Here is a 26636-nt window from a genome sequence, read left to right on the forward strand (position 1 = left end):
TATTCCCCATGGTCCTTACGGAGTCCCAGCATCCTCAAGGACGTTAGAGAAATAATCCTGATTCATGCCCCTTACATTATTTGTCATTTTTCCTCCTTATAGTAATGCCCAGTATACATTATGCCACATACTGCAATGGCCCTTAGACATTATGCCACACACAATAATGCACATGACACAATATGCACACACCATAATGCCCCCGACACATTATGCCACGCACCGTAGTGCCTGTGACACATTATGACAGGAATCGCAATGCCTGTTATACATTATGCTACACACTGCAATGCCCCTGATACATTATAGCACATACAATGCCTGTGACACATTATGACACACACTGCAATTACCCTGAGACATTATACCACAATGCCCGTGATATAGTATACGACACACCGTAATGCCTGACACATACCGCAATGCCCGTTATATCCTATGCCACACACCGCAATGCCCGTTATACATTATGCCACACTGCAATGACCCTGAGACATTATACCACATACCACAATGCCCGTGATATAGTATACAACACACCATAATGCCTGACACATTATGACACACACCGCAATGTCCGTGATACATTATGCCACACACTGCAATGACCCGGAGACATTATACCACATATCACAATGCCCATGATATAGTATGCCACACACCGTAATGCCTGTGACACATTATGACACACACCGCAATGTCCGTGATACATTAGGACACACACCGTAATGCCCATTACACATTAAGTCCTACAGTAAGGCTTCTAATTACTTTTAAATTACCTGCTCGTTGCCAGGGGTTTCATGCTCTTGGTTCCATGCACGGTGCGAGGGGTTTTCATGCTTAGGGTGTCATGCTCGTTGCCAGTTGTTTCATGCACTGGGTTTCATGCTCCTTGCCAGGTGTTTCATGCACTGGGTGTCATGCTCGTTGCCAGGGGTTTCATGCACTGGGTGTCATGCTCGTTGCTAGGGGGTAGTGCTTGTTGCTAGGGCTGTGCTCCCAGTGCCACATATGTCCCCAGTGCCAGATATTCCCCCACGGTGCCAGGTACTCACATGCCCCCAGTGCCAAATATAGCCCCCCCCCATGTGCCAGGTACACATATACCCCCAAGTGCCAGATATTCCCCCATAGTGCCAGGTACTCGCGTGCTCCCAGTGCCATATATAGCCCCCCCCCCATGTGCCAGGTACACATACACCCCCCCAGTGCCATATATGCCCCCTCAGTGCACATATGCTCCCCCAGTGCGTGCCCGCGCTCCCCCGCTGTTTTGTGTTGGAGAGACACGGAGGGCACAGCGCGCGCCTCTCCTGTGTTCCTCCTGGGTCTCCGGTGGGTCTGTTAAAGGAAGTGCCGGTTCGTGAGCCAATCAGGGCTCACGAACGGCACTTCATTTATTACAGCCGCCGGAGGGACACAGGAGAGGCGCACGCTGTGCACTCCGTGTCCCTCCTTACAGCAGGGAGGGTTAGTGAGAACAGATTGACATGCGGACGCTCGTCCGCATGTCAATCTGCACTAAATCAGTGGCGGCGCCCCTGCAGCCCCTCGCCCCCAAGCCACCGCGAGGGCAGTAGTTACGCCACTGTTCCTGGGACTCATACACTGGAAGTAGGGCAGGAGAATGCCAAGAACACCGCCGCTGACACAGGACGTGTGGCAGAAGCGCCACACTTAAACATACTCTGCTCCAAAAAGACTGTTTTAAACATTATTTTATGTAAACAAACACTCGATTTTCATCTACCTATTAGCCTTTCATAATATATATATATATATATATATATATATATATATATATATATATATATGCGCGGTATACCAGCAATGTTACACGATTAGCACTTTATACCATTCCCCAACAGGAAGTGATGTCACTACCTGGTTTAGAAGGGTTTTACGTATAACTATTAACCCAGTTCCAGCAGAACATTATGCCTTGATAAAGTCTGCATAGACGAAATGCGTTGGAAATTCCTTCTGGCCTCCTGCATTACAGATAACATGCTTCTAAATTCCTTTATATGTTGTTCATGTTTCTTATAACTTATATAAATGTTATAATTTTTACAGTATATTCAACTTTTTAAATATCTATATGCAAAATCTTTGTCCTCCCATTTTTACATATCCAGCTTTTGTAAACATAAAATATGTTATAGTCTTTCCTTGGGCTATCTGATCCACTTTTTAACCTATTTTCTATGACCTCAATATTTTCTTGCTATAAACCTGACACAACCAGTCGCTGATACCTCTATTCACCTGTTTTATATTCAACTATGGACTTGTTCACCTCCCTGACCATCGCCATTCTGAGTTAGCGAAGGGGGAGCTACAGTTCATACCCACAGCAAGATGTAAGTGTGCAATATTCATCTTGACAGTGAACTTCTATTTAGAAAAAAATTTTCCATTTCGAACAGGAGAAAGCCAAGTGCTCTTTATAATCGCATAAATGGCTTAGCTCCCTGTAAGTGCTCTCTCTTAGATCAACAAAGAGCAGTCATGAGCAGCCAGTAGTACTCATTGCTCTCTACTGTTCCCCTGAACATGAGTTCAGGAAGTCTTTGCCAACCAGCTATGGAATATTTAGAGACTAGTGGTCTTAAGTAATTGTATGGTTGTGCCTATTATTGGGATTTCTACCACTAAAATTTGACAATGATAGATCCCCGCACCGTCTATTTTTACTTTCTGGAATGGAAATCAGTAATTGGGAACTGGCAGTTCAAAAAGATTATGGACATAAGAGATGGTAGTTAAGAGAATATACACATAGAAGACAATGTGTGGAGTACATATAACCAAATGCAACTCCATCAGATGATACAGTAGCCAGCTATTCACTATTTTCATTCATCTTTGCATGTTCCACAAAAGTCATCATATACAGAATCGCTCCTTCTAGGGTCCAATTATTGCTAATCTTTAGGAACCACACAGAACTCATGGTAAATGTGGCAGAAACTTATGAATGAGGACTAGCTCATCTCATTCATGTGAGAAACACGGGAGATCAAGTCTCAATAACACCTAAGCACTATTCGATGGAAGATTTACATGGATGGGCTCAGAAATCTAGAACAGGACCCAATTGTAACCAGTGGTACCAAAGAGTTAAATCAGAGTTTAACCGGCATCTCAAAAAAAATTACAATTACAGTATAAACCTATTTTTCACAAATGACACTGTTACCAAGTACTAAATATGTCTAATTTAATGTTATGTTGTACACGTAACTAAATTATTAGGTTATATTTTAATACAAGTGTAATGTTATATTAAGAATGTAAAGTAATTTGAAGGAATTTTAATTGGTAAGTTCAGAAGGAGCCATAGATATATATATATATACACACACACACACACACACACACACACACACACACACACACACACACACACACACACACACAGTATATATATATATATATATATATATATATATATATTAATTTTTATTCTAGAACAAGTGCACTCTCCTACAGTTATTTCTATATGGTGCTCCCTTAATCCTGTTCCAGAGCAAGTAGAATTAATGGGAAAAAGAGCACTCAGAAGTTTTTTATTAAAAACACATGTCATTTATTTTCACCCAAGCGGGCTCTCCAAAAGTCTCAAACCAATGGCTTAGCATAAAACTCCCAAGGGCAGTATTCAATTCTTTTCAACACCTTCGATACGCGTTCTGTTTTTGCTGACGGGTGTGGTTTCATAATTTCAGCTCGAGACCCCTGGGATAGCAAGGCGCCCTAACCCTTTACGCAGCTAAACCTGATTACTACGGGTACATTATGCACGATAATGTAGATCACTTTAGAAAGGAGATTGGGCCTGATATATCGTTTGAATACAACCCCAAATGCCACATACAGAAAAGCCATAGCACTCATTGTGCCTATATAATCAGCTTAGTACAATAATGCATTAAAGGCAGAGTTGTCACTTATCCGTCTGTCGACTTCGGTCAGTAAATGACCGGTAAATACCTCAGCATCTCGTCACCACCACCTTTGCAGCCAGGAGCCATCTCAAGAGATGTTGACATTGACACATACAAAAAAAAAAAAAAAATACAGGAAAACTCATGTTGGTATTTTGACATGTTGGCATTTCAAATGTCGGTATTATGATTATGTCGGCATTTTGAAGTTGATATAATGAATGTTGGTATTTTGACTGTCGGTCAACAACAACTGTCTGGATCATATACCGCCAGTAAATCGTACTGAACCCTGAATACAGGTTGAGTATCCCTTATCCAAATTGCTTGGGACCAGAGGTATTTTGGATATCGGATTTTTCCGTATTTTGGAATATTTGCATACCATAATGAGATATCATGGTGAAGGGACCTAAATCTAAGCACAGAAGGCATTTATGTTTCATATACACCTTGTACACACAGCCTGAAGGAAATTTTAGCCAATATTTTTTATAACTTTGTGCATTAAACAAAGTGTGTGTACATTCACACATTTCATTTATGTTTCATATACACCTTATACCCACAGCCTGAAGGTTATTTAATACAATATTTTTAATAACATTGTGTATTAAACAAAGTTTGTGTACATTGAGCCATCAAAAAACAAAGGTTTCACTATCTCACTCTCACTCAAAAAAGTCCGTATTTCGGAATATACCGTATTTCTGAATATTTGGATATGGGATACTCAACCTGTATATATATATATATATATATAAAAAGTTGGAGAGATAGGGTTCGGCGCTCAGTGTTGCTAAAAAATGGTAAATTAAAAAGCCAAAAAATATATATATGTATAAAATTAATTTTATATAAAAAATTTTTTTAATATATATGAGAGTAAAAAAAGGTACATAAAAACATAAAAGTATGAACCAAGTAAATTTTACAAGGATAAGGAGATCAACTTAACTTAAGAAACAGCAGGGGATTAGTGCAGGAAACCCAACGCGTTTCGTCTCATCAGACTTCTTCAAAGACCCTTTGAAGAAGTCTGAGGAGACGAAACGCGTTGGGTTTCTTAAGTTAAGTTGATCTCCTTATCCTTGTAAAATTTACTTGGTTCATACTTTTATGTTTTTATGTACCTTTTTTTACTCTCATATATATTAAAAAAAAATTTGATATAAAATTAATTTTATACATATATATATATTTTGGCTTTTTAATTTACCATTTTTTAGCAACACTGAGCGCCGAACCCTATCTCTCCAACTTTCCATACGTCTAGCAGTGCGGTACCAGCACTGCATTCTTAGGGCCCGGCAGACATCTTTAATGAGGTTATGTGTGTTTTCTTATGGTAATTTTTAGGTAATTTTAATCTTATTTTAGATTATTTACTATAATTCGTTTTACTGAGATCATACATCACAAGTGGCGCTGTACCTCTCCCCCTCTTTCTCTCTCTCGCTCTATATATATATATATATATATATATATATACACACACACACACACACACACACACACACACACATATATATATATACACACACACACACACACACACACACACACACACACACACACACACACACACTGTGTTATACTGTAAATACATTAATACAAGTTTTGGGTGTTTTATTTTTAACTTCTGTACATATCACATGCTACAATGTGGCATTCAGTTATAAAAATAACCCCCCCCCCAAAACCCTGCAGTATGTAATTTACTACCCTGATGTCCACTATTGGGTAGGTGATCGTTCTTTACATTCGTTTTATCACTTAATTTTAAAAGCAAGTGATTATAATTGCTTTCAGAATTGTTCTAGTGCTGAAAAGGTTAACAATCAAGAGAAATTTGTTTTTATTTTCATTAACAATATAATATACAAAATCATGTATATGCAGCAAAGGCAGTGAAGAAAAGAAAACCAAAGATGTATATTTTTAAACATTTAATAGCGTAGGATAGTTCTATAATCAAGTGTAGAGGGAAAAAAAAGCCTGTGTTCAAACGCTAAATACCAATCTCCTGTCAGTGGAGGCCATTACCCACCCCGCAACCATGGCAACGCTAACAGTGTGCCTCACTTCAAAGACAAAGATGTAATTTCAGCTTTGCAGCAGCCAGAGGGAGTGGTTAGACTATACAGCTCCGAATATGTCAGCTGATGATGAATTATAAAAATGCTCCAGGAAGGTTATAGGGTGGATTGTAACACTTAGTTCTTGGCATTAGTTCTTAGTTAAGAAGCATAAGAAACACTATTAAATAGACAATTCTAAAACAAGTACTATCTGTGCGCGCACACATATGTGTGTGTGTATATATATATATATATATATATATATATATATATATATATAGAGAGAGAGAGAGAGAGAGAGAGAGAGAGAGAGAGATTATTCAGATATATAGACAATATGTGTGTGTATGTATCTATATAGGTATATTCTTGCACACACTCGTTTTTATTTCTAAAATATGTACAGAAAAACGTATGCTTTTTCCGATTTCCAGATTATTATAATGCGACTAGCACACAGTGTAGACTGAAGTTTTAGAATGGAATTTGTGCCCTTATTGTGACTCCTCTCTTGCTCTATCTTTATAGCTGTCACTTAAAATGCGCAGTGTGTGCATAAATCTGTTTATTATTTCAATGTTGTGCAGAAAACATGACAGGAGCTCATCAGACTTTTCTCTCTGGAGTGAAATATTCATTTAGACACTAAATATTGCTTCTAATTTTTAAAAATTTTAGCTATTTGAATTATTTAGCATTTTCCCCACAGGAAACGCGCAATAACCCATAGAATCTGCATTTAATGCCAAAATCTATGGGTTTCCCCACACTTTAAACCCCAGTAGCTGTATTTAATATGTATACTTCCGTACAGCTTGGAGATGCAATACATAATTGAATAGGTCTGGACTGTCAATAAGCTGTGGAGTAAACCCTGTGGCTACTTAGATATGCCCTTTAATGTTGTTCAACAAACAAAGAAAGCTACATACAGTAAGTGTTTGTGGACATCATGGTTGATTATAATACAAGCATATAATACAGTCCTGCAAACACATGTTCTTCTCACATGTGCTTCAGTGTGCGTTCATTTTAACACCTCAAGAGTTCAGAATAGTTGAAACTCAATGTATAGTAGCCTCAATATAATGTGGAAAGTCTGCGCTCCACTGCTAGAATTTCCGAACTTTATTGAGACTTATTCTGTTCCGAGTGAGACTACGCCCAGTGATTTTTCCTTTGCTGCTTTATTTCCAGCATGCAGAGGAACCCCACCTTCCTTTTGTTATCCATGTATGGTGGCGTTCTATGGGAGCACTTATTATGAAGTACACTGCGCACTATTCTACAGTGGCGGTATCATCATTGGGTGCATTTGGGCCCCTGGGTCCAGCCACACTGTGCCCCAGAAAAGTCAAATTGGACTGAAGCCTAGAATTTAAAATATCACAAAAAATATGGCGTATACTGGGCCTACTTCAGGTTGCGATCCAACCAGAACTACTGAGAAAAATATGCCGGCGCATGCGCAGCGCCCGTCCTGAACATGTGCCCGCATTTTCTGTATGGGGGCCGCAAAAAATGCGATCGCCATCCTTTGATTCTGCTAGGAAGCATAAACTGCAATGTGTTCGCAATTTCTGCTTGTTCAATGTGTGGACGCGCCAGTTAGCATGCTGGGCGGCCTTGCCCAGCGATGGGCGGACCCCAGCATGCGATCCAAAGGATTGCAAATTCTGCTAATTAGCAGAATTTGCAATCCTTACTGAATTGGGCCCACTGTATGCAGAAGATAGCAAGGTCACTTTCACTGTGTGTCTTCTGGGCATGCACTGGTATTGCCAATTTTCCAGGGTGAGGTGGTCCACACAAAAACTTTCACACTTTTTGTTCTTTTTTAAATGTTCTTGCTATTCTGGGTAATTAAATTTTCAGCAATGTTCCGGCACAATGTCTCGTTGCACACATTAGGATGTATTGCGGTAAGCAACCTTGGCTCATTTTCCTATGCATCTCTACAGGGTGTTAGACAAAATGAGCGAATGTACATTGCAGCAAAGCGCTTTTCATCTGTTTTTGAGGAATATCCCAGGGAATTCAAATGCCCTCATACTCTGATAAAAAAGGATAAAGTACCAATATGTGTGAGCATTACATTATATATTGTAATTACAGATATACAACACTTACAGAAAGGAAGGTGATCTCAGGTTACCAATATACAGATTCAGTATGATATCCCAGCTGTCGGGATCCCGGTGGGCAGGAGACCAACACCGGGATCCCGACAGCCCGAACACCGGCGGCAAGCGCAGCGTGTCCCCTCATGGACTCGCCATGCTTTGGGCTCGGTGGTGACCTTCAGACGGAGCAGGGTTATATGGCATGGACAACCCGGTATTTCACTTGGTGTCGGGATTCCGGTGTCTATATTCTGACAGCAGGGATCCCGACTGCCGGCAAATTGAATGCCTCCCCAATATACAAATAGTAGACTATTCATCACAGTTAATAGGACATTGCAATACAACAGTAATCAAATGTTTCAGTCTTATTCCAGGTCCTTGGAATAGGACGAAAACATATATGTACTGTAATTACTTAGCGGCTGACCGGGTGCATTCACTTTTTTTTTTTTAAACAATTTTATTTCAGTTTGCAAGTATCACACAGAAAACCAGAATAGGGAAGGCAAATGCAGTACACATTTTAATCGACAAACAGAGCGATGAGAACATCAATGCAATAAAAAATAATGTTGTACTTTCACAGAACCAGTAAAAGAAAAAAAAAAAAGAACATAAAGGAAGGACACAAGCCTTAAGAAAACATGACCAATCATGGTCGATATAGAACCGATATAGTAAGTCACATTGAATATATAACAACCTATATCAAGGAAACCATCGAACCACACACAAACAAAGAAGTAATAAAAGAAAATAAATACAAATATATAGGCGAGGGAGACAAGGGAAAGAAAAGGGTAGATCGGTGAGGAGGAGGATGGGGGGGGGGGGGTGATCTGTAGCTATTATTCAAGGCTGGGTCACATATAATGACAATAAATTATATTAGTATCACAGAACATTGAGAGGAGGCTCCATTCACATTTTAAGAATAAAAAAAGGATAATGTTCTCACGTATTCTATTTAAGTATATTATTTATATATGTAGCTTTATATAATTAAGAAAGCACACATCGGAGATTATTGTCTCTGTAGTTTAAATAACACAGCTATCTGCTCCTGACCCTTTTGTCCTCTTCAATGACTCATTTGCCAGCATTCACCTAATCTTATGACTACTCCTGATTATATCACCACTGTCTATCGCTGTATTCTTCATGCGTGATCTAACTCTAAAATTGTCAAGACTGGAGTACAACAAGAGTAAAATTCTACAGACAGATGTTTTTTTTTTTTTTTTTAAACAACTGGTTAGCAAACTCACTGTCATAAATGACTGCCGTCTATGTCCCTAAATCAGTTATGTTATATCCACGCAGACAAATCATAATACAATGAAAAATAAGTTTTGTTTTACACTTGCATCTTAATACTCTTCTCTAGTAACTTATTTATTTCTATAGTCTAGAAAATTCAGGAAAAAAAGTTCATAGTGAGATCTTCACTCATTAATCGTAACAGGGGAAGGTGTACTGGCCAATCGGTTATTACTATAAAATTAATTTAGTGGTCAGTAGGCAACAACGGTCTTGCAGGCTGCTCCTAAGCTCCGGCAGCATCCATTCCAGGGGTGAGCAAATATTATAATAAATTCGTATTTAATGGAATTCAGTGCCCACTGTGTATATACCACCAGAGATTTGCATAAGCTATTTTATCATTGTTTAGATAGGCCATTCATTTTGATGGTGTGAAAAAAGCACTGTATTTAGAACCACCACTGAATGAACTGTTGATACCACAAGCCCTTCTATGGTGTACCGTCATGTGGCTGAATGTGCAAGGACTGAATCGCGCACTGAGTACCTTTAGAAACTGAAATTCCTCCTTGTACGTCTTTAGACACAACCATCAGTCGCACCATACACACTTGACCAGGCCCATGCAAGGTACAGAATCTCTGTCAGACTATGGCCTCCAATGTGAACGATCCATCAGTTGTTAAAGGATTATGCACAAATGATCTGCATACATACTTACCAATCATCTGCTCGATATTTCTGGCCACAGACAATTTGAATGTGCCTGCCCACTTGTGATGTCATATTCAATGGATTCTGCAGCCGATATATTGCAGCACGACAGCTGTAAACACAGGCAAATGTACCGATATATCTGCATGATCAGCATCGGCTGTGCTGCAGGACGGACCGGATATGTCTGAACGACGTCATTCAGACACATTAGATATACATACATGCCGATGCACTCACAATAAATCATTCTTCAGCTGAACAAACTATCTATCACATAGTATGTACCCAGCCTTATACAAGGCTCACTTATTTGCAGGATTTCCCAGTCACTCTGCCATGGTTGCTCTAATTAAGAAATAATGCAAAAAGCAACGGTAGAGGCTTTATCATACAGTAACAGAAAATTAAGCATTTCTATATAGCAAACAACTCCTCTGTCTATGACTGTTAGTATAAAAGGCTTCATCTAGGCCTTACTGAATACTACTAATCATTTATCTCTATAGCTTCACGCTAGGAAGTAAAGGACGCACCAGCATTTGCGTTTATTTTTCAACTAAGAATTCAAGAATGAATACATGTACACTAAACACATACATGTATGTACATGTACACTAAAGCCATAGCAAGCGTTTTCTTTAATTGTCAAAGTTGCAGCATAAGAGCTAACTGGTGAATGATTGCTATGGGTCATGCACATTTACACTTTTTAAGAATAACCAGTATAGACTGTCCTGCAAGCAAGGGTAAATAACAATATGCTAGAGGAAGATGACACTGAAGGTATCCGTAAAGGCTTATCAAAATCTGCGTAGGAGCACGTGACCCGTTCTCTGCTGCTTTCTGTGTTTTGTTTGCATCCTAAATCATATAAATAAGCCTAAAGCCCAAAGCGTTTGATTGTCACTTTATGCAAACGATATCTGCATACATATGTATAAATGTATTCATCTATCACACCATTAGGAGCTTCCTATACCTAAAAATGCTAGAATTGGTAGAGCATTATATCAAAAACAAAAATTCTATTGATGCGTTGTAATAATCTTTCCCCAGCCTCTAATGTTCTTGCCACTTGTATGTGTCATAAAATGAAATAAAACTGTTAAAAATATTCCATTTTCCACTGCCTGCTTTATACCCTGTGGATTCACACCATACTTCCAACTAGGACACACTTCTTTTATCTCATCAAAATTGCACGACAAAGTTAACATAATGTAATCTCAGCAGTAGCTAGCAGAGGCAAAATTGAAGCGCCTGTGTAGTGTAAGACAGGGTAAGGCTTGACTTTAAAGACTCTAATAGCTCATTTTCCTTCAACTCCCATGAGTATTGATCAGACACATTTTGCTGTGACCTGAGAATATTTAGTGACATTAGATATATTTCAAGCCTGGGATCTACGGTAGCACCTCTATTTTACTGTCTGCACAGACTTGAAATGATTGCCTCTGGTGCAGGATCTATGGAACCTAGTGTTTCCCATTTCCTGTACTCAGGAACTGTATAGCAGTTATTTTAAGTACTGTAGTTAAGGTTTGGGTGCCTTACAGGTGTCAACTGTATTTAATAGTATTAACGCCATCTTTGGGTGACATACTGTGCTATTACTGAGTTATCCCTACTCACCAAATATAAAGAAATAGCTTACACAATGTTTTATGTTTTACCTACCAGCCTGCAGCAAAAGGCACAACTGTGCTGTAACCTAATGCTTCCAGTATTTTCCTTGATCAGATTTGTACACGTTTTCACACAGCTACCAGCTGTCCCTACTTTCTAGGTGCCAGCTTTAACCACATGAATAGCATGGTCCAGGGGCAAAACTAGAACTTTGTGGGCCCCATAGCAAAATCCCCTCCCCCCCTTCCCCCATCGTCACTACAGTGACCTTAAGGGGAGCAGGAGAGAGAGAGCGAGTAGAGTGAGAGAGAAAAAGAGGCTGTCAACGGGAGAGCGAGAGAGAGGAGAGAGTGTGGGGCAGGGAAAGATAGAGAAAGGGTTTCATGGAAAAAGAGGGAATGAAAGAGGAGAGAGAGGGTGTCGGAAAAAGAGAAGGTTTCAGAGATAGAGGAAGGAGGGTGAGCAGGACTGAGAGAAAATGTCAGAGAAAGAGGAAGAGAGAAAGAGAAGGAGCAAGATAGTGAGAGTGTCAGGGAGAGAGAATCAGAGAGAGAGAGAGAGAGAGAGAGAGAGAGAGTGTGAGAGTATCAGAGAGGGGAGAAAGAGTGAGAGGGTGTCAGAGAGCGAGGAATAGGGTGTCAGCGAGCGAGAGAGAGGGAGTCAGAGAGAGAGATGGTGTCAGAGAGCGAGAAAGAGATGGTGTCAGGGAGCGAGAGTGTGTGTCAGGAAGGGAGGAAAAAAGAAAGAGGGGAGAAAGAGAAGTAGAGTGTGTCAAGGAAAAGGTGTCAGGCAGAGAGAGAGACCGTGTCAGAGAGAGAGACAGTGTCAGAAAGAGAGAGCAAAGCACCATATGGGGGCATAGACGGACAGAAAGGGAGCATAGATGGATAGACAGGGGGCATAGACAGACAAGCAGAGCACCATATGAGGGTATAGACAGGGGAGGGAGGCTCACTGGTCTCACATGTTCAGATTTAAACAATAATAGCCGATTTCAAATAGATACATTTAAAAATAATTTAATAAAAAAATCACAAATGCATACATAAGACATTATACAGCATGAATTCATGTGCAGCATTAAAAAAGGTGTATATTACCCTGTGTAATAGGTCAGGAGATATATAATTAAGTCGATAAAGGAGTCCGTTCCAAAAGTGCCCTTAAAGGAAATAAAGTGCAATGCAACGAGAGTCTCTTGGCGATGTGGAGAGTCCGATCAGTAATGCAATGTCAAAGCACCGTTAGAGGGAATAATAGCTGTAAATTGTCCCGTTTGGTTAGTGGGTTCCTCATGCAATATGGTGGGGTATATTCAATAACTGTCGGAAGCTGCCGTCTTGTCAGAAAGATGGCAGCTTCCGACAGTTTTAGGTCGAAAGGGGTTCCGACCTATTCATTACGGCCCCTTTTTTTCCAGCTCCCCCCGCTGCCTGCAGCAGCCCACCTCCCCCCACATGTTAAGATAGGTTTAAAAGCAATATTAAACGGTCTTCTTGGAGGGGACCCAATAAAGCTACACTAGACATTGTCACTGGTCTTCATAGTTGTAGTGACCATAACATATTACGTTTGAGCCCTAGTTATTTATTAATATTTACATCATTTTGTTTTTTGCCAAAAAGGAACAAGGGAAACTGCTGCACCCTAGCCTACACGTACAATGAATGTGCAAAAGTATGTTTAATGGCTCTGCTCGCTTGATGTTAAAAGTAACCCTGACTGTACATGCAGAATAAGTAGAATTTTTAAACATTCCCCTGTAAAGAAAAGTCTAAAAGCATATTTTCCTGCAAAATAAATAATAAAACAATGCATTATGTAGTGCAAATCCCTTTTAAAGCAAAATGTTCTGGTTTGGAATGTGAATACTGTATAATAAAGAAAATATTTTCAGGGCAAAATGAATGACAACCTCTCCATTTAGTGTGACTATGTAAAGGCGCGCTCTTCATAATACACCAACATGTAACGCTTTCGATTCGTGACCTCATTTGCAAATATATTTTTCTGTTAAAGTGCAGATTTTGAGAACAGAAAACAATGGACCCTCAATAATGTCTTTAAACTCAGTTGTGTGCATTCCTTAATTTCTCTGTATATACTAGAAATTCATGTCAGAACTCAAATAGTCTTACAGATGACATGGACTAATATTTAAGTATTGGTTGATGTAACCAGTGGGAGAGGTGGCATCTGTAGAGGGGCCAAGTGGAAAGGGGGTCCAGCAATTTAAAGTTATGTTCCTGCCCAGGGTGGCCCTGGTTGGGAAATGCCTTTCTAACAACTCATCTTTTCCCATATAAGCAGGGCTTTAAAATCAGGAGGGAGGTTTAGGTGCACAATTGGATGCTGGCACTTAGAAGGCAAAAAAAAAAAAGAAAAAGGATGCTCCTATCCATACTTGCCAACTTTATACATTTACACTCCAGGACAATCCTGAATATGGCAACCAAGTGGTGCTTCAATTGTGCAATTGTGACACCGGACCATGCTGTACAATGCCAGGATGGGTGGCACTGTACACTGGAAGTCATCAAAAAGCCTCCTGACTTCTTACAGTACTTCACTGTGCAACAGGGCAGCATCTGGGAGGCTGGTCTACTCTGCTCTCCTAATTTTGGGAATCTCCAAGACACTTTGAGAGGTTAGGGATGTTTGGCTAGCAAGCAATTAACAAAATTCAACAGTACTAGTAGCTAAACAGACAAGTTGCTAAGAAAGTTGAGACAGTTTTTACACCACTACAAAAATAGACATTAACATGTCTAAACAATTGACGTACAAAAAAAAAAAAAAAAGTGGAACAAGCACCAGAGATTTGGAATAAACAAGCAGCCCTATGATACTTTTCAACAATATCCTCTATTAAAGATAGCATCACTTTCTCACAACAACTGTCAGAGTAGCGGTCATGGGATACTGCACCATACTCATTTTGCATGTCCCCAGTGGCAAACAGTAGAACTCCAATTATCTGTGATCATTTTAACTGAGGTGCAGCAAACCGGACAACTAAAATATGTACAAAATATATTTGTTGGGAATCAATCCTTGTACTACCGTACATAGATACTGTACTCCCCTACCCAGTTACCCTGGACATCAAGGGTACTACTGTATTTGCAATCTAGAATACCTATGGTCTATGTGTTACTGTACAGGTAAAACGGCAAAGGACAAAGAATGGTCTGAAGAGAGCGTGAGTATACATAAAAAAATACAAAAAATAAAAAATCAAGAAATAACAGTTCAGAGTCTTGTGTAATCAGAAGCTAAATAATAGTATAAACTATAAAAGAAACACAATATTAAAAATAGCAGCCTAAGCTGTATAGAATATTGCACATTAGTAATGTCAGTTCTCCAGAGCGTTCACTTGAAATGGCTGAGAAAAGCAATCAACAAAGCTTAGTCACTTTGTTGTGGCTTTTAGCTTTTTTGCCTTTATTTCAGGCTTAAACAAAGTTCAGTGGGGTATCAAACTGCCTCAGCTTTAAATTACAGTTTGCTCTAAAATAGAATGCATGCACAACATGTCCCCAAAGCTACACGGAGGGAGCTTTATTCACTGGAAATTGACGGCTTGGCGAGTCAATAATCTTTCGCACAGTAACAATTTTTAGCTAAAATTTTTTGACCCAAACAAAGGAAAACAACATCATTCAGCTACTTTACAGTATTGTGGCAGAATGCTGAAGAATAGCAGTGAGGAAAATATCATATACAATCTATTAAAATAAACAAATATACAATATATGTATATAGTACATAAAAAAATCATTGGTCATGTCACAGCTGGAGAGTCTATCCCAGCTAAACCAAGTCCTCTTTTTTCTACCATCTTAATGAGTTAATATTACGAAAAAGGAAAAAAAAAATTGTATGATTGGTTTCTTTTCTACTGAGCTCATCTACTCCAGTGACCTTTCTACTAGACAGCAACCTCACACAGGGATTGTTTTCTATATATAGAGTAGGTATGCTAGTTTTCATGAAGAGAGATAAGGTTAATATCCCAGTTGACACTATCAGTTCTATATAAGCAATTGCTGCTTATCACCAAGGGTGCAAGTACGGAACTTTTTTTCATCCATAGCACAAAGGAATGATTTATAAACTTCTACCTTCCAGAATGTTTGTGTGTACAGTCCCCTTTATTTTTTATACCAATAATTCTTAAGTTACAATCTTTCTGCCCCTCCAACAAAACCCGCCCTTTCCCAAGGACCACTTGACATCGTTTTTTATTTAGAAAAAAAATCTGTATATTGTGCTATAAATTGTTTTATAGCGCCAGCATATAAAATAATATACAGATACATATGTTCCTGTATAGCAATGGTCCTGTGTAACACCATTTTATGATGTAAGAAAATACTTTTAAATATATTTTATTCCGAATGTTATGAATACACTTCAGATATTCTACTAATAAGAGGCTATGGGGTGTTTTCTCTGGTGAGAGGGTCTATTCCATGTTGCCAGATTTGCCAGCTTTGAACGCAATTGGTGGTCCAAGCTTTATTGACTAACATTATAACTCCGGATTACAATCAAGACCTGATGGAACTGCATATCATATATATATATATATATATATATATATATATATATATATATAAATACATACATTTGTGCTCATAAGTTTACATACCCTAGCAGAATTTGTGTTTTTCTGCCCATTTGTCAGAGAATATGAATGATAACTCACAAACTTTTCTTTCACTCATGGTTAGTGGTTGGGTGAAGCCATTTATTGTCAAACAACTGTGTTTACTCTTTTTAAATCATAATGACATCAGAAACTACCCAAATGACCCTGATCAAAAGTTTACATACCCCAGTTCTTAATACTGTGTATTGCCCCCTTTAACATCAATGACAGCTTGAAGTCTTTTGTAGTTGTTGTGGATGAGGCTCTTTATTTTCTCAGATGGTAAAGTTGCCCATTCTTCTTGGTAAAAAGCCTCCAGTTCCTGTAAATTCTTGGACTGTCTTGCATGAACTGCACGTTTGAGATCTCCCCAGAGTGGCTCAATGATATTGAGGTCAGGAGACTGAGATGGCCACTCCAGAACCTTCACTTTATTCTGCTGTAGCCAATGACAGGTCGACTTGGCCTTGTGTTTTGGATCATTGTCATGTTGGAACGTCCAAGTACGTCCCATGCGCAGCTTCCGGGCTGATGAGTGCAAATTTTCCTCCAGTGTTTTCTGATAACATGCTGCATTCATCTTGCCATCAATTTTGACCAAGTTTCCAGTGCCTTTGTAGCTCACACATCCCCAAAACATCAGCAATCCACCTCCGTGTTTCACAGTAGGAATGGTGTACATTTCATCATAGGCCTTGTTGACTCCTCTCCAAATGTAACGTTTATGGTTGTGGCCAAAAAGTTCAATTTTGGTCTCATCACTCCAAATGACTTTGTTCCAGAAGTTTTGAGGCTTGTCTCTGTGCTTCTTGGAGTATTGTAAGTGGGATGCTTTGTGGCATTTGCGTAGTAATGGCTTTCTTCTGGCGACTCGACCATGCAGCCCATTTTTCTTCAAATGCCTCCTTATTGTGCATCTTGAAACAACCACACCACTTTTTTTCCAGAGAGTCCTGTATTGCAGCTGAAGTTATTTGTGGATTTTTCTTTGCATCCCGAACAATTTTCCTGGCAGTTGTGGCTGAAATTTTTGTTGGTCTGCCTGACCGTGATTTGGTTTCCACAGAATCCCTCATTTTCCACTTCTTAATTACAGTTTGAACACTGCTGATTGGCATTCTCAATTGCTTGGATATCTTTTTATATCCCTTTCCTGTTTTATACAGTTCAATTACCTTTTCCCGCAGATCCTTTGACAAATCTTTTGCTTTCCCCATGACTCAGAATCCAGACACGTCAGTGTCAGTGAAAGATGCAAGGGTCTTTCAGGAGTCCAGAAACTCACTGACCTTTTATACACACACTGATTATTAGCAAACAGATCACAGGTGAGGATGGTTACCTTTACTAGCCATTCAAACCCGTTTGTGTGCATGTTATCAGGCCAAAATCTCCGGGGTATGTAAACTTTTAATCAGGGTCATTTGGGTAGTTTCTGTTGTCATTATGATTTAAAAAGAGGAAACACAGTTGTTTGACAATAAATGGCATCACCCAACCACTAACCATGAGTGAAAGAAAAGTTTGTGAGTTATCATTCATATTCTCTGACAAATGGCAAGAAAATCACAAATCCTGCTAGGGTATGTAAACTTATGAGCACAACTGTATATATATATATATATATATATATATATACACACACACACACACGTATATATAATAAGAATTTACTTACCGATAATTCTATTTCTCATAGTCCGTAGTGGATGCTGGGGACTCCGAAAGGACCATGGGGATTAGCGGCTCCGCAGGAGACTGGGCACAAAAGTAAAAAGCTTTAGGACTACCTGGTGTGCACTGGCTCCTCCCCCTATGACCCTCCTCCAAGCCTCAGTTAGGATACTGTGCCCGGACGAGCGTACACAATAAGGAAGGATTTTGAATCCCGGGTAAGACTCATACCAGCCACACCAATCACACCGTACAACTTGTGATCTGAACCCAGTTAACAGCATGATAACAGAAGGAGCCTCTGAAAAGATGGCTCACAACAACAATAACCCGATTTTTGTAACAATAACTATGTACAAGTAATGCAGACAATCCGCACTTGGGATGGGCGCCCAGCATCCACTACGGACTATGAGAAATAGAATTATCGGTAAGTAAATTCTTATTTTCTCTAACGTCCTAGTGGATGCTGGGGACTCCGAAAGGACCATGGGGATTATACCAAAGCTCCCAAACGGGCGGGAGAGTGCGGATGACTCTGCAGCACCGAATGAGAGAACTCCAGGTCCTCCTCAGCCAGGGTATCAAATTTGTAGAATTTAGCAAACGTGTTTGCCCCTGACCAAGTAGCTGCTCGGCAAAGTTGTAAAGCCGAGACCCCTCGGGCAGCCGCCCAAGATGAGCCCACTTTCCGTGTGGAATGGGCTTTTACAGATTTTGGCTGTGGCAGGCCTGCCACAGAATGTGCAAGCTGAATTGTACTACAAATCCAACGAGCAATCGTCTGCTTAGAAGCAGGAGCACCCAGCTTGTTGGGTGCATACAGGATAAACAGCGAATCAGATTTTCTGACTCCAGCCGTCCTGGAAACATATATTTTCAGGGCCCTGACTACGTCCAGCAACTTGGAATCCTCCAAGTCCCTAGTAGCCGCAGGCACCACAATAGGCTGGTTTAAGTGAAAAGCTGAAAACCACCTTAGGGAGAAATTGAGGACGAGTCCTCAATTCTGCCCTGTCCGTATGAAAAATTAGGTAAGGGCTTTTATAGGATAAAGCCGCCAATTCTGAGACACGCCTGGCTGAAGCCAGGGCTAACAGCATTACCACTTTCCATGTGAGATATTTTAAGTCCACAGTGGTGAGTGGTTCAAACCAATGTGATTTTAGGAATCCCAAAACTACATTGAGATCCCAAGGTGCCACTGGAGGCACAAAAGGAGGCTGTATATGCAGTACTCCCTTGACAAACGTCTGAACTTCAGGAACAGAAGCCAGTTCTTTTTGGAAGAATATTGACAGGGCCGAAATTTGAACCTTAATGGACCCCAATTTGAGGCCCATAGACAGTCCTGTTTGCAGGAAATGCAGGAAACGACCCAGTTGAAATTCCTCTGTAGGGGCCTTCCTGGCCTCGCACCACGCAACATATTTACGCCAAATACGGTGATAATGTTGTACGGTTACATCCTTCCTGGCTTTGATCAGGGTAGGGATGACTTCATCCGGAATGCCTTTTTCCTTCAGGATCCGGCGTTCAACCGCCATGCCGTCAAACGCAGCCGCGGTAAATCTTGGAACAGACATGGTCCCTGCTGGAGCAGGTCCTTTCTTAGAGGTAGAGGCCACGGGTCTTCCGTGAGCATCTCTTGAATTTCCGGGTACCAAGTCCTTCTTGGCCAATCCGGAGCCACGAGTATAGTCTTTACTCCTCTCCTTCTTATGATTCTCAGTACTTTTGGTATGAGAGGAAGAGGAGGGAACACATACACTGACTGGTACACCCACGGTGTTACCAGAGCGTCCACAGCTATTGCCTGAGGGTCCCTTGACCTGGCGCAATATCTGTCCAGTTTTTTGTTGAGGCGGGACGCCATCATGTCCACCTTTGGTTTTTCCCAACGGTTCACAATCATGTGGAAGACTTCTGGGTGAAGTCCCCACTCCCCCGGGTGAAGATCGTGTCTGCTGAGGAAGTCTGCTTCCCAGTTGTCCACTACCGGAATGAACACTGCTGACAGTGCTATCACATGATTCTCCGCCCAGCGAAGAATCCTTGCCACTTCCATCATTGCCCTCCTGCTTCTTGTGCCGCCCTGTCTGTTTACGTGGGCGACTGCCGTGATGTTGTCCGACTGGATCAACACCGGCTGACCCTGAAGCAAAGGTCTTGCCTGACTTAGGGCATTGTAAATGGCCCTTAGTTCCAGGATATTTATGTGAAGTGACGTTTCCATGCTTGACCACAAGCCCTGGAAATTTCTTCCCTGTGTGACTGCTCCCCAGCCTCTCAGGCTGGCATCCGTGGTCACTAGGACCCAATCCTGAATGCCGAATCTGCGGCCCTCTAGGAGATGAGCACTCTGTAACCACCAAAGGAGAGACACCCTTGTCCTTGGAGACAGGGTTATCCGCTGATGCATTTGAAGATGCGATCCGGACCATTTGTCCAGCAGATCCCACTGAAAAGTTCTTGGGTGGAATCTGCCGAATGGAATCGCTTCGTAAGAAGCCACCATCTTTCCCAGGACCCTTGTGCATTGATGTACTGACACTTGGCCTGGTCTTAGGAGGTTCCTGACTAGGTCGGATAACTCCTTGGCCTTCTCCTCCGGGAGAAACACCTTTTTCTGTACTGTGTCCAGAATCATCCCTAGGAACAGCAGACGTGTCGTCGGAATCAGCTGCGATTTTGGAATATTTAGAATCCATCCGTGCTGTCGTAGTACTACTTGAGATCGTGCTACTCCGACCTCTAACTGTTCTCTGGACCTTGCCCTTATCAGGAGATCGTCCAAGTAAGGGATAATTAAGACGCCTTTTCTTCGAAGAAGAATCATCATTTCGGCCATTACCTTGGTAAAGACCCGGGGTGCCGTGGACAATCCAAACGGCAGCGTCTGAAACGGATAGTGACAGTTCTGTACCACAAACCTGAGGTACCCTTGGTGAGAAGGGCAAATTGGGACATGGAGGTAAGCATCCTTGAGGTCCAGAGACACCATATAGTCCCCTTCTTCCAGGTTCGCTATCACTGCTCTGAGTGACTCCATCTTGAACTTGAACCTTTTTATGTAAGTGTTCAAGGATTTCAGATTTAAAATGGGTCTCACCGAGCCGTCCGGCTTCGGTACCACAAACAGCGTGGAATAATACCCCTTTCCCTGTTGTAGGAGGGGTACCTTGATTATCACCTGCTGGGAATACAGCTTGTGAATGGCTTCCAATACCGCCTCCCTGTCGGGGGGAGACGTTGGTAAAGCAGACTTCAGGAACCGGCGAGGGGGAGACGTCTCGAATTCCAATTTGTACCCCTGAGATACTACCTGCAGGATCCAGGGGTCCACTTGCGAGTGAGCCCACTGCGCGCTGAAATTCTTGAGACGGGCCCCCACCGTGCCTGAGTCCGCTTGTAAGGCCCCAGCGTCATGCTGAGGACTTGGCAGAAGCGGGGGAGGGCTTCTGTTCGTGGGAAGAAGCTGTCTGCTGCAGTCTTTTTCCCCTTCCTCTGCCCCAGGGCAGATATGAGTGGCCTTTTGCCCGCTTGCCCTTATGGGGACGAAAGGACTGAGCCTGAAAAGACGGTATCTTTTTCTGCTGCGAGGTGACTTGGGGTAAAAAGGTGGATTTTCCAGCCGTTGCCGTGGCCACCAGGTCCGATAGACCGACCCCAAATAACTCCTCCCCTTTATACGGCAATACTTCCATATGCCGTTTGGAATCCGCATCCCCTGACCACTGTCGCGTCCATAATCCTCTTCTGGCAGAAATGGACATCGCACTTACTCTTGATGCCAGAGTGCAAATATCCCTCTGTGCATCTCGCATATATAGAAATGCATCCTTTAAATGCTCTATAGTCAATAATATATTGTCCCTGTCCAGGGTATCAATATTTTCAGTCAGGGAATCCGACCAAGCCACCCCAGCACTGCACATCCAGGCTGAGGCGATTGCTGGTCGCAGTATAATACCAGTATGTGTGTATATACTTTTAAGGATATTTTCCAGCTTCCTATCAGCTGGTTCCTTGAGGGCGGCCGTATCAGGGGACGGTAACGCCACTTGTTTTGATAAGCGTGTGAGCGCCTTATCTACGCTAGGGGGTGTTTCCCAACGTGCCCTAACCTCTGGCGGGAAAGGGTATAATGCCAATAACTTTTTAGAAATTAGCAGTTTTTTATCGGGGGAAACCCACGCTTCATCACACACCTCATTTAATTCATCTGATTCGGGAAAAACTACGGGTAGTTTTTTCACACCCCACATAATACCCTTTTTTGTGGTACTTGTAGTATCAGAAATGTTCAAAACCTCCTTCATTGCCGTGATCATGTAACGTGTGGCCCTACTGGAAAATACGTTTGTTTCCTCACCGTCGACACTGGAGTCAGTGTCCGTGTCAGTGTCTGTATCGACCTGAGGTAACGGGCGTTTTAGAGCCCCTGACGGTGTTTGAGACGCCTGTACAGGTATTAACTGATTTGCCGGCTGTCTCATGACGTCAACAGTCTTTTGTAAAGTGCTGACACTATCACGTAATTCTTTCCATAAGACCATCCAGTCAGGTGTCGACTCCCTAGGGGGTGACATCACTAACACAGGCAATTGCTCCGCCTCCACACCATTTTCCTCCTCATACATGTCGACACAACGTACCGACACACAGCACACACACAGGGAATGCTCTGATAGAGGACAGGACCCCACTAGCCCTTTGGGGAGACAGAGGGAGAGTTTGCCAGCACACACCAGAGCGCTATATATATATATACAGGGATAACCTTATATAAGTGTTTTTCCCTAATATAGCTGCTGTATATATTTATATGCCAATTTAGTGCCCCCCATCTCTTGTTTTACCCTGTTTCTGTAGTGCAGGACTGCAGGGGAGAGTCAGGGAGCCTTCCTCCAACGGAGCTGTGAGGAAAAAATGGCGCCAGTGTGCTGAGGAGATAGGCTCCGCCCCTTTTTCGGCGGCCTTTCTCCCGCTTTTTTATGTAAAAATAGGCAGGGGTTAAATACATCCATATAGCCCAGGAGCTATATGTGATGTATTTTTTGCCAAAAAAGGTGTTTTTATTGCGTCCCAGGGCGCCCCCCCCCAGCGCCCTGCACCCTCAGTGACCGGAGTGTGAAGTGTGCTGAGAGCAATGGCGCACAGCTGCGGTGCTGTGCGCTACCTTAGTGAAGACAGGACGTCTTCTGCCGCCGATTTTCCGGACCTCTTCAGTCTTCTTGCTCTGTAAGGGGGACGGCGGCGCGGCTCCGGGACCCATCCATGGCTGGGCCTGTGATCGTCCCTCTGGAGCTAATGTCCAGTAGCCTAAGAAGCCCAATCCACTCTGCACGCAGGTGAGTTCGCTTCTTCTCCCCTTAGTCCCTCGATGCAGTGAGCCTGTTGCCAGCAGGTCTCACTGAAAATAAAAAAAAACTATTTAAACTTTTACTCTAAGCAGCTCAGGAGAGCCACCTAGATTGCACCCTTCTCGTTCGGGCACAAAATCTCAACTGAGGCTTGGAGGAGGGTCATAGGGGGAGGTGCCAGTGTACACCAGGTAGTCGTAAAGCTTTTTACTTTTGTGCCCAGTCTCCTGCGGAGCCGCTAATCCCCATGGTCCTTTCGGAGTCCCCAGCATCCACTAGGACGTTAGAGAAATATATATAATGCACTATGCAATGTGTCTTTCATCGACTGAACAAACAACATACAGTATCACAGAGTGTGTACCTAGCATAAGTGATTGAACAGACCAAATTTAGATACTGCAGCTAAAGAACATACAATAATGTGTCATAAAGGCCAATTCCACTTTTTTATCAACATTTTTAAAATGTAATTACAAAGTAAAAACAACTGAATAGCATCATAGTCATAATTAAAGAGAAAAAGTAATTTCTAAAATATGTCTGCAATTTACCATGGATCATGTCATCAAGCCCAAGGACTGCACCTTTATATCCTGATCTTTTGTAATGGGTACGGGGGCTTAGGTGACACTGGTCCAATATTCTAGCATATCATTATTTGCTAAGATCTGTCTCGTCTCCAACATGCACGTGCAGTGGGAAGTGAGCCGCGCACCATCCTTTCAATGGCCTGGCAGCTGCAGAAGGACCGGTCTGGCTGCCAGAAACGCACTAAGTATGGAAATGGAATAGAGAAGGGAGTCAGGTGGGGTGGGACAAAGCAGGGGGGGCAGTGTGGGGTTGTGGTGACCTAGCATACAGCATGTCTGGTATTTTGTCCTATAAACAGAAGAGACTGTCTCTTCTATTGTAGGTGGTGAGCAAATATAGTGTAAACACACATCCAATGTTCATGATTGTCACATCCACCTTACAGTACATCCATACAAACTTAGCTAGCTTTGTCAGTAGATACTCTATAATGATCATGTTCCAGAGATAGTAAGCAGCAGCAGCAGGACCGTAGAGGAAGACATTGTAAGTAGCAATAGATCTTACTGGTAAACTTGACGGCCTCTCTTGCTGTATTAGGTTCAAATCTTCATGATTAGTCTTGCCTGTAGTCAATGAAGAAGGCGAGGGTCTGTTTCCATAGCCTTCCGGCGGAACTTCCTGCATATGTCAGAAAAAAATATATTGCTTGTGGCCTCCAAACACTTACAACAACTGTACATTGTACAGTATTTGCAGAAACATGTAAACTTTGGATCAAAAATTGCCCAGAAGAGAATCCCATTTAAAAAAAACAACATCAAATTAATAACATTTCAGTAAGCCAATAGAATCATCACAGATTCAGCAATATTCAGGAAAGATCTATTGATGGGTTGCTTGGCAACTTTAAATAGCACAATAATATACATAACTAAAACTAATGGCAAGCTAAATATATAGTAACGTAAACACACTGTACTTAAAGCAGCAAACCCACAAAGATTTTTCTTCTTTAAATTGCAATTTAAGAGCCTTTTTTAAGCAACAGAATTTTACATTTTTATTAGCTCTATTCCTACAAATAATTAACTTCTTTCAAAGTTTGCCTGGAGGGCAAACAACAGCTGACAGACAAACTATGCAGGCTCACATCTTTTAGCATGCTACGTGATAGCAAATGGGAAAGAGGTATGATGTCACAGTCCATACATAACTCATGGCATAGGGTTCAAAGCTCTCTACATCTTGTGCCTGTGGTTGCAATGTTATTCCAGAACACACTTGCATCAGGTGACTCTCTTGGCCCTACGGAAGGGTAGGCAAGTCTCCCGACATTTGTGCCCACCATGACTTGATTCTTACTGAACTGCGTCATCATAGCCACACCCAGAGGCAGATTTAGACCAGATGGGGCCCTAAGCAAGACACTGATTTGGATCCCCTTCCTTAAACAATCTTCAGTGGGTCCCCCCAATTTAGCAAACAGGTCCTGCTGCCCCCCAGTCAGTGTATGCTCCCCAATCTGCCCATAGCCGATTATAGCAGGCGGATGGTAGTTGTACTAGTGTATTGATTATTATTTATTATTACCGGTTATTTATATAGCGCACACATATTCCGTAGCGCTTTACAGAGAACATTTGACCATTCTCCTCACTGGAGCTTGCAATCTATATTCCCTACCACATGTACACATTCACGCTAGGGTTAATTTTGTTGGGAGCCAATTAACCTATCAGTATATTTTTGGATTGTGAGGGAAACCGGAGTACCCGGAGGAAACTAATGCAAGTACGGGGAGAATACACAAACTCCACACAGTTAGGGCCATGGTGGGAATGGAACTCCTGACCCAACTGCTGTGAGGCAGTAATGCTAACCATTACGCCATCCGTGCTGCCCGTATAATCACACCTGGCCGCTATCTAGTCACTGATAGCCTGCCGGAAGTATTCAGCCAGACCAGCACTCGAACATTTTCGTCGGAAATCAGAAATGCCCTCCCAAGTCTATGATCAGACGGCGAGTCCCCTGGGACCCGCCGGGCCCTTGCGGCTGCTTTGGATGCCTACTGGTAAATCCACTACTGCACGGTAGCCAGTTCGCTAACTTAATTGTCAGACCTCTTTTAATGGAGTCACACTAAAATCACTGATATATAGTCAATACAGTCACAGTCACTGAGGGGTACAATAATGTGTATTATAAGGGATGGGAGATCTGCTAATAGGGGATGGGAGAAAGTGCTACTATCAGTGTGTGTGTGTGTGTGTGTGTGTGTGTGTGTGGTGGGCACTGATATATAATGCAGGCACCCATACCTTTTAATAATTATTCTTACATTAGTGTTGGCTGCATTATAGTGCCCCCCCCCTTACGGATTGTAGCAGCCTAGTAGGTCCCCCATCCATTATAATACCCATTATTAAACCCCTCAGTCAGTGTGACTGTATTGATTATATATCAGTGCTCCACTGATTGTACCACACATCTCACATACACGGTCGTACTTAAAATACAGTATTATAGCATATTGATATATCACCAGTCAGTGTGTGGCTCCTCCCCAGCCATGACTGTCGCAGGCAGATGTTAGACACTGTACTTAAAATAACACTGTACCCCTCCCCCCCCCC

At 41.8% G+C, this 26636-nt stretch overlaps 1 protein-coding gene across 10 annotated transcripts in view; it reads right to left on the reverse strand.

Moving 5' to 3' along the window:
* Positions 1–26636, reverse strand: part of ARID1B (AT-rich interaction domain 1B) — an 836140-nt gene that overhangs the window by 435758 nt on the left and 373746 nt on the right. For 8 of the 10 annotated variants that reach the window (XM_063917671.1, XM_063917678.1, XM_063917670.1 and 5 more), the window contains one exon: positions 24565–24678. The exons of the other annotated variants lie outside the window; for them this stretch is intronic. In XM_063917671.1, the coding sequence (XP_063773741.1) occupies positions 24565–24678 (114 nt within the window). The remainder of the gene's footprint in view (positions 1–24564; positions 24679–26636) is intronic. 10 annotated transcript variants of the gene reach the window in all.

This window comes from Pseudophryne corroboree, chromosome 4, assembly GCF_028390025.1.
Source record: "Pseudophryne corroboree isolate aPseCor3 chromosome 4, aPseCor3.hap2, whole genome shotgun sequence".
NCBI classification, from domain to species: domain Eukaryota; kingdom Metazoa; phylum Chordata; class Amphibia; order Anura; family Myobatrachidae; genus Pseudophryne; species Pseudophryne corroboree.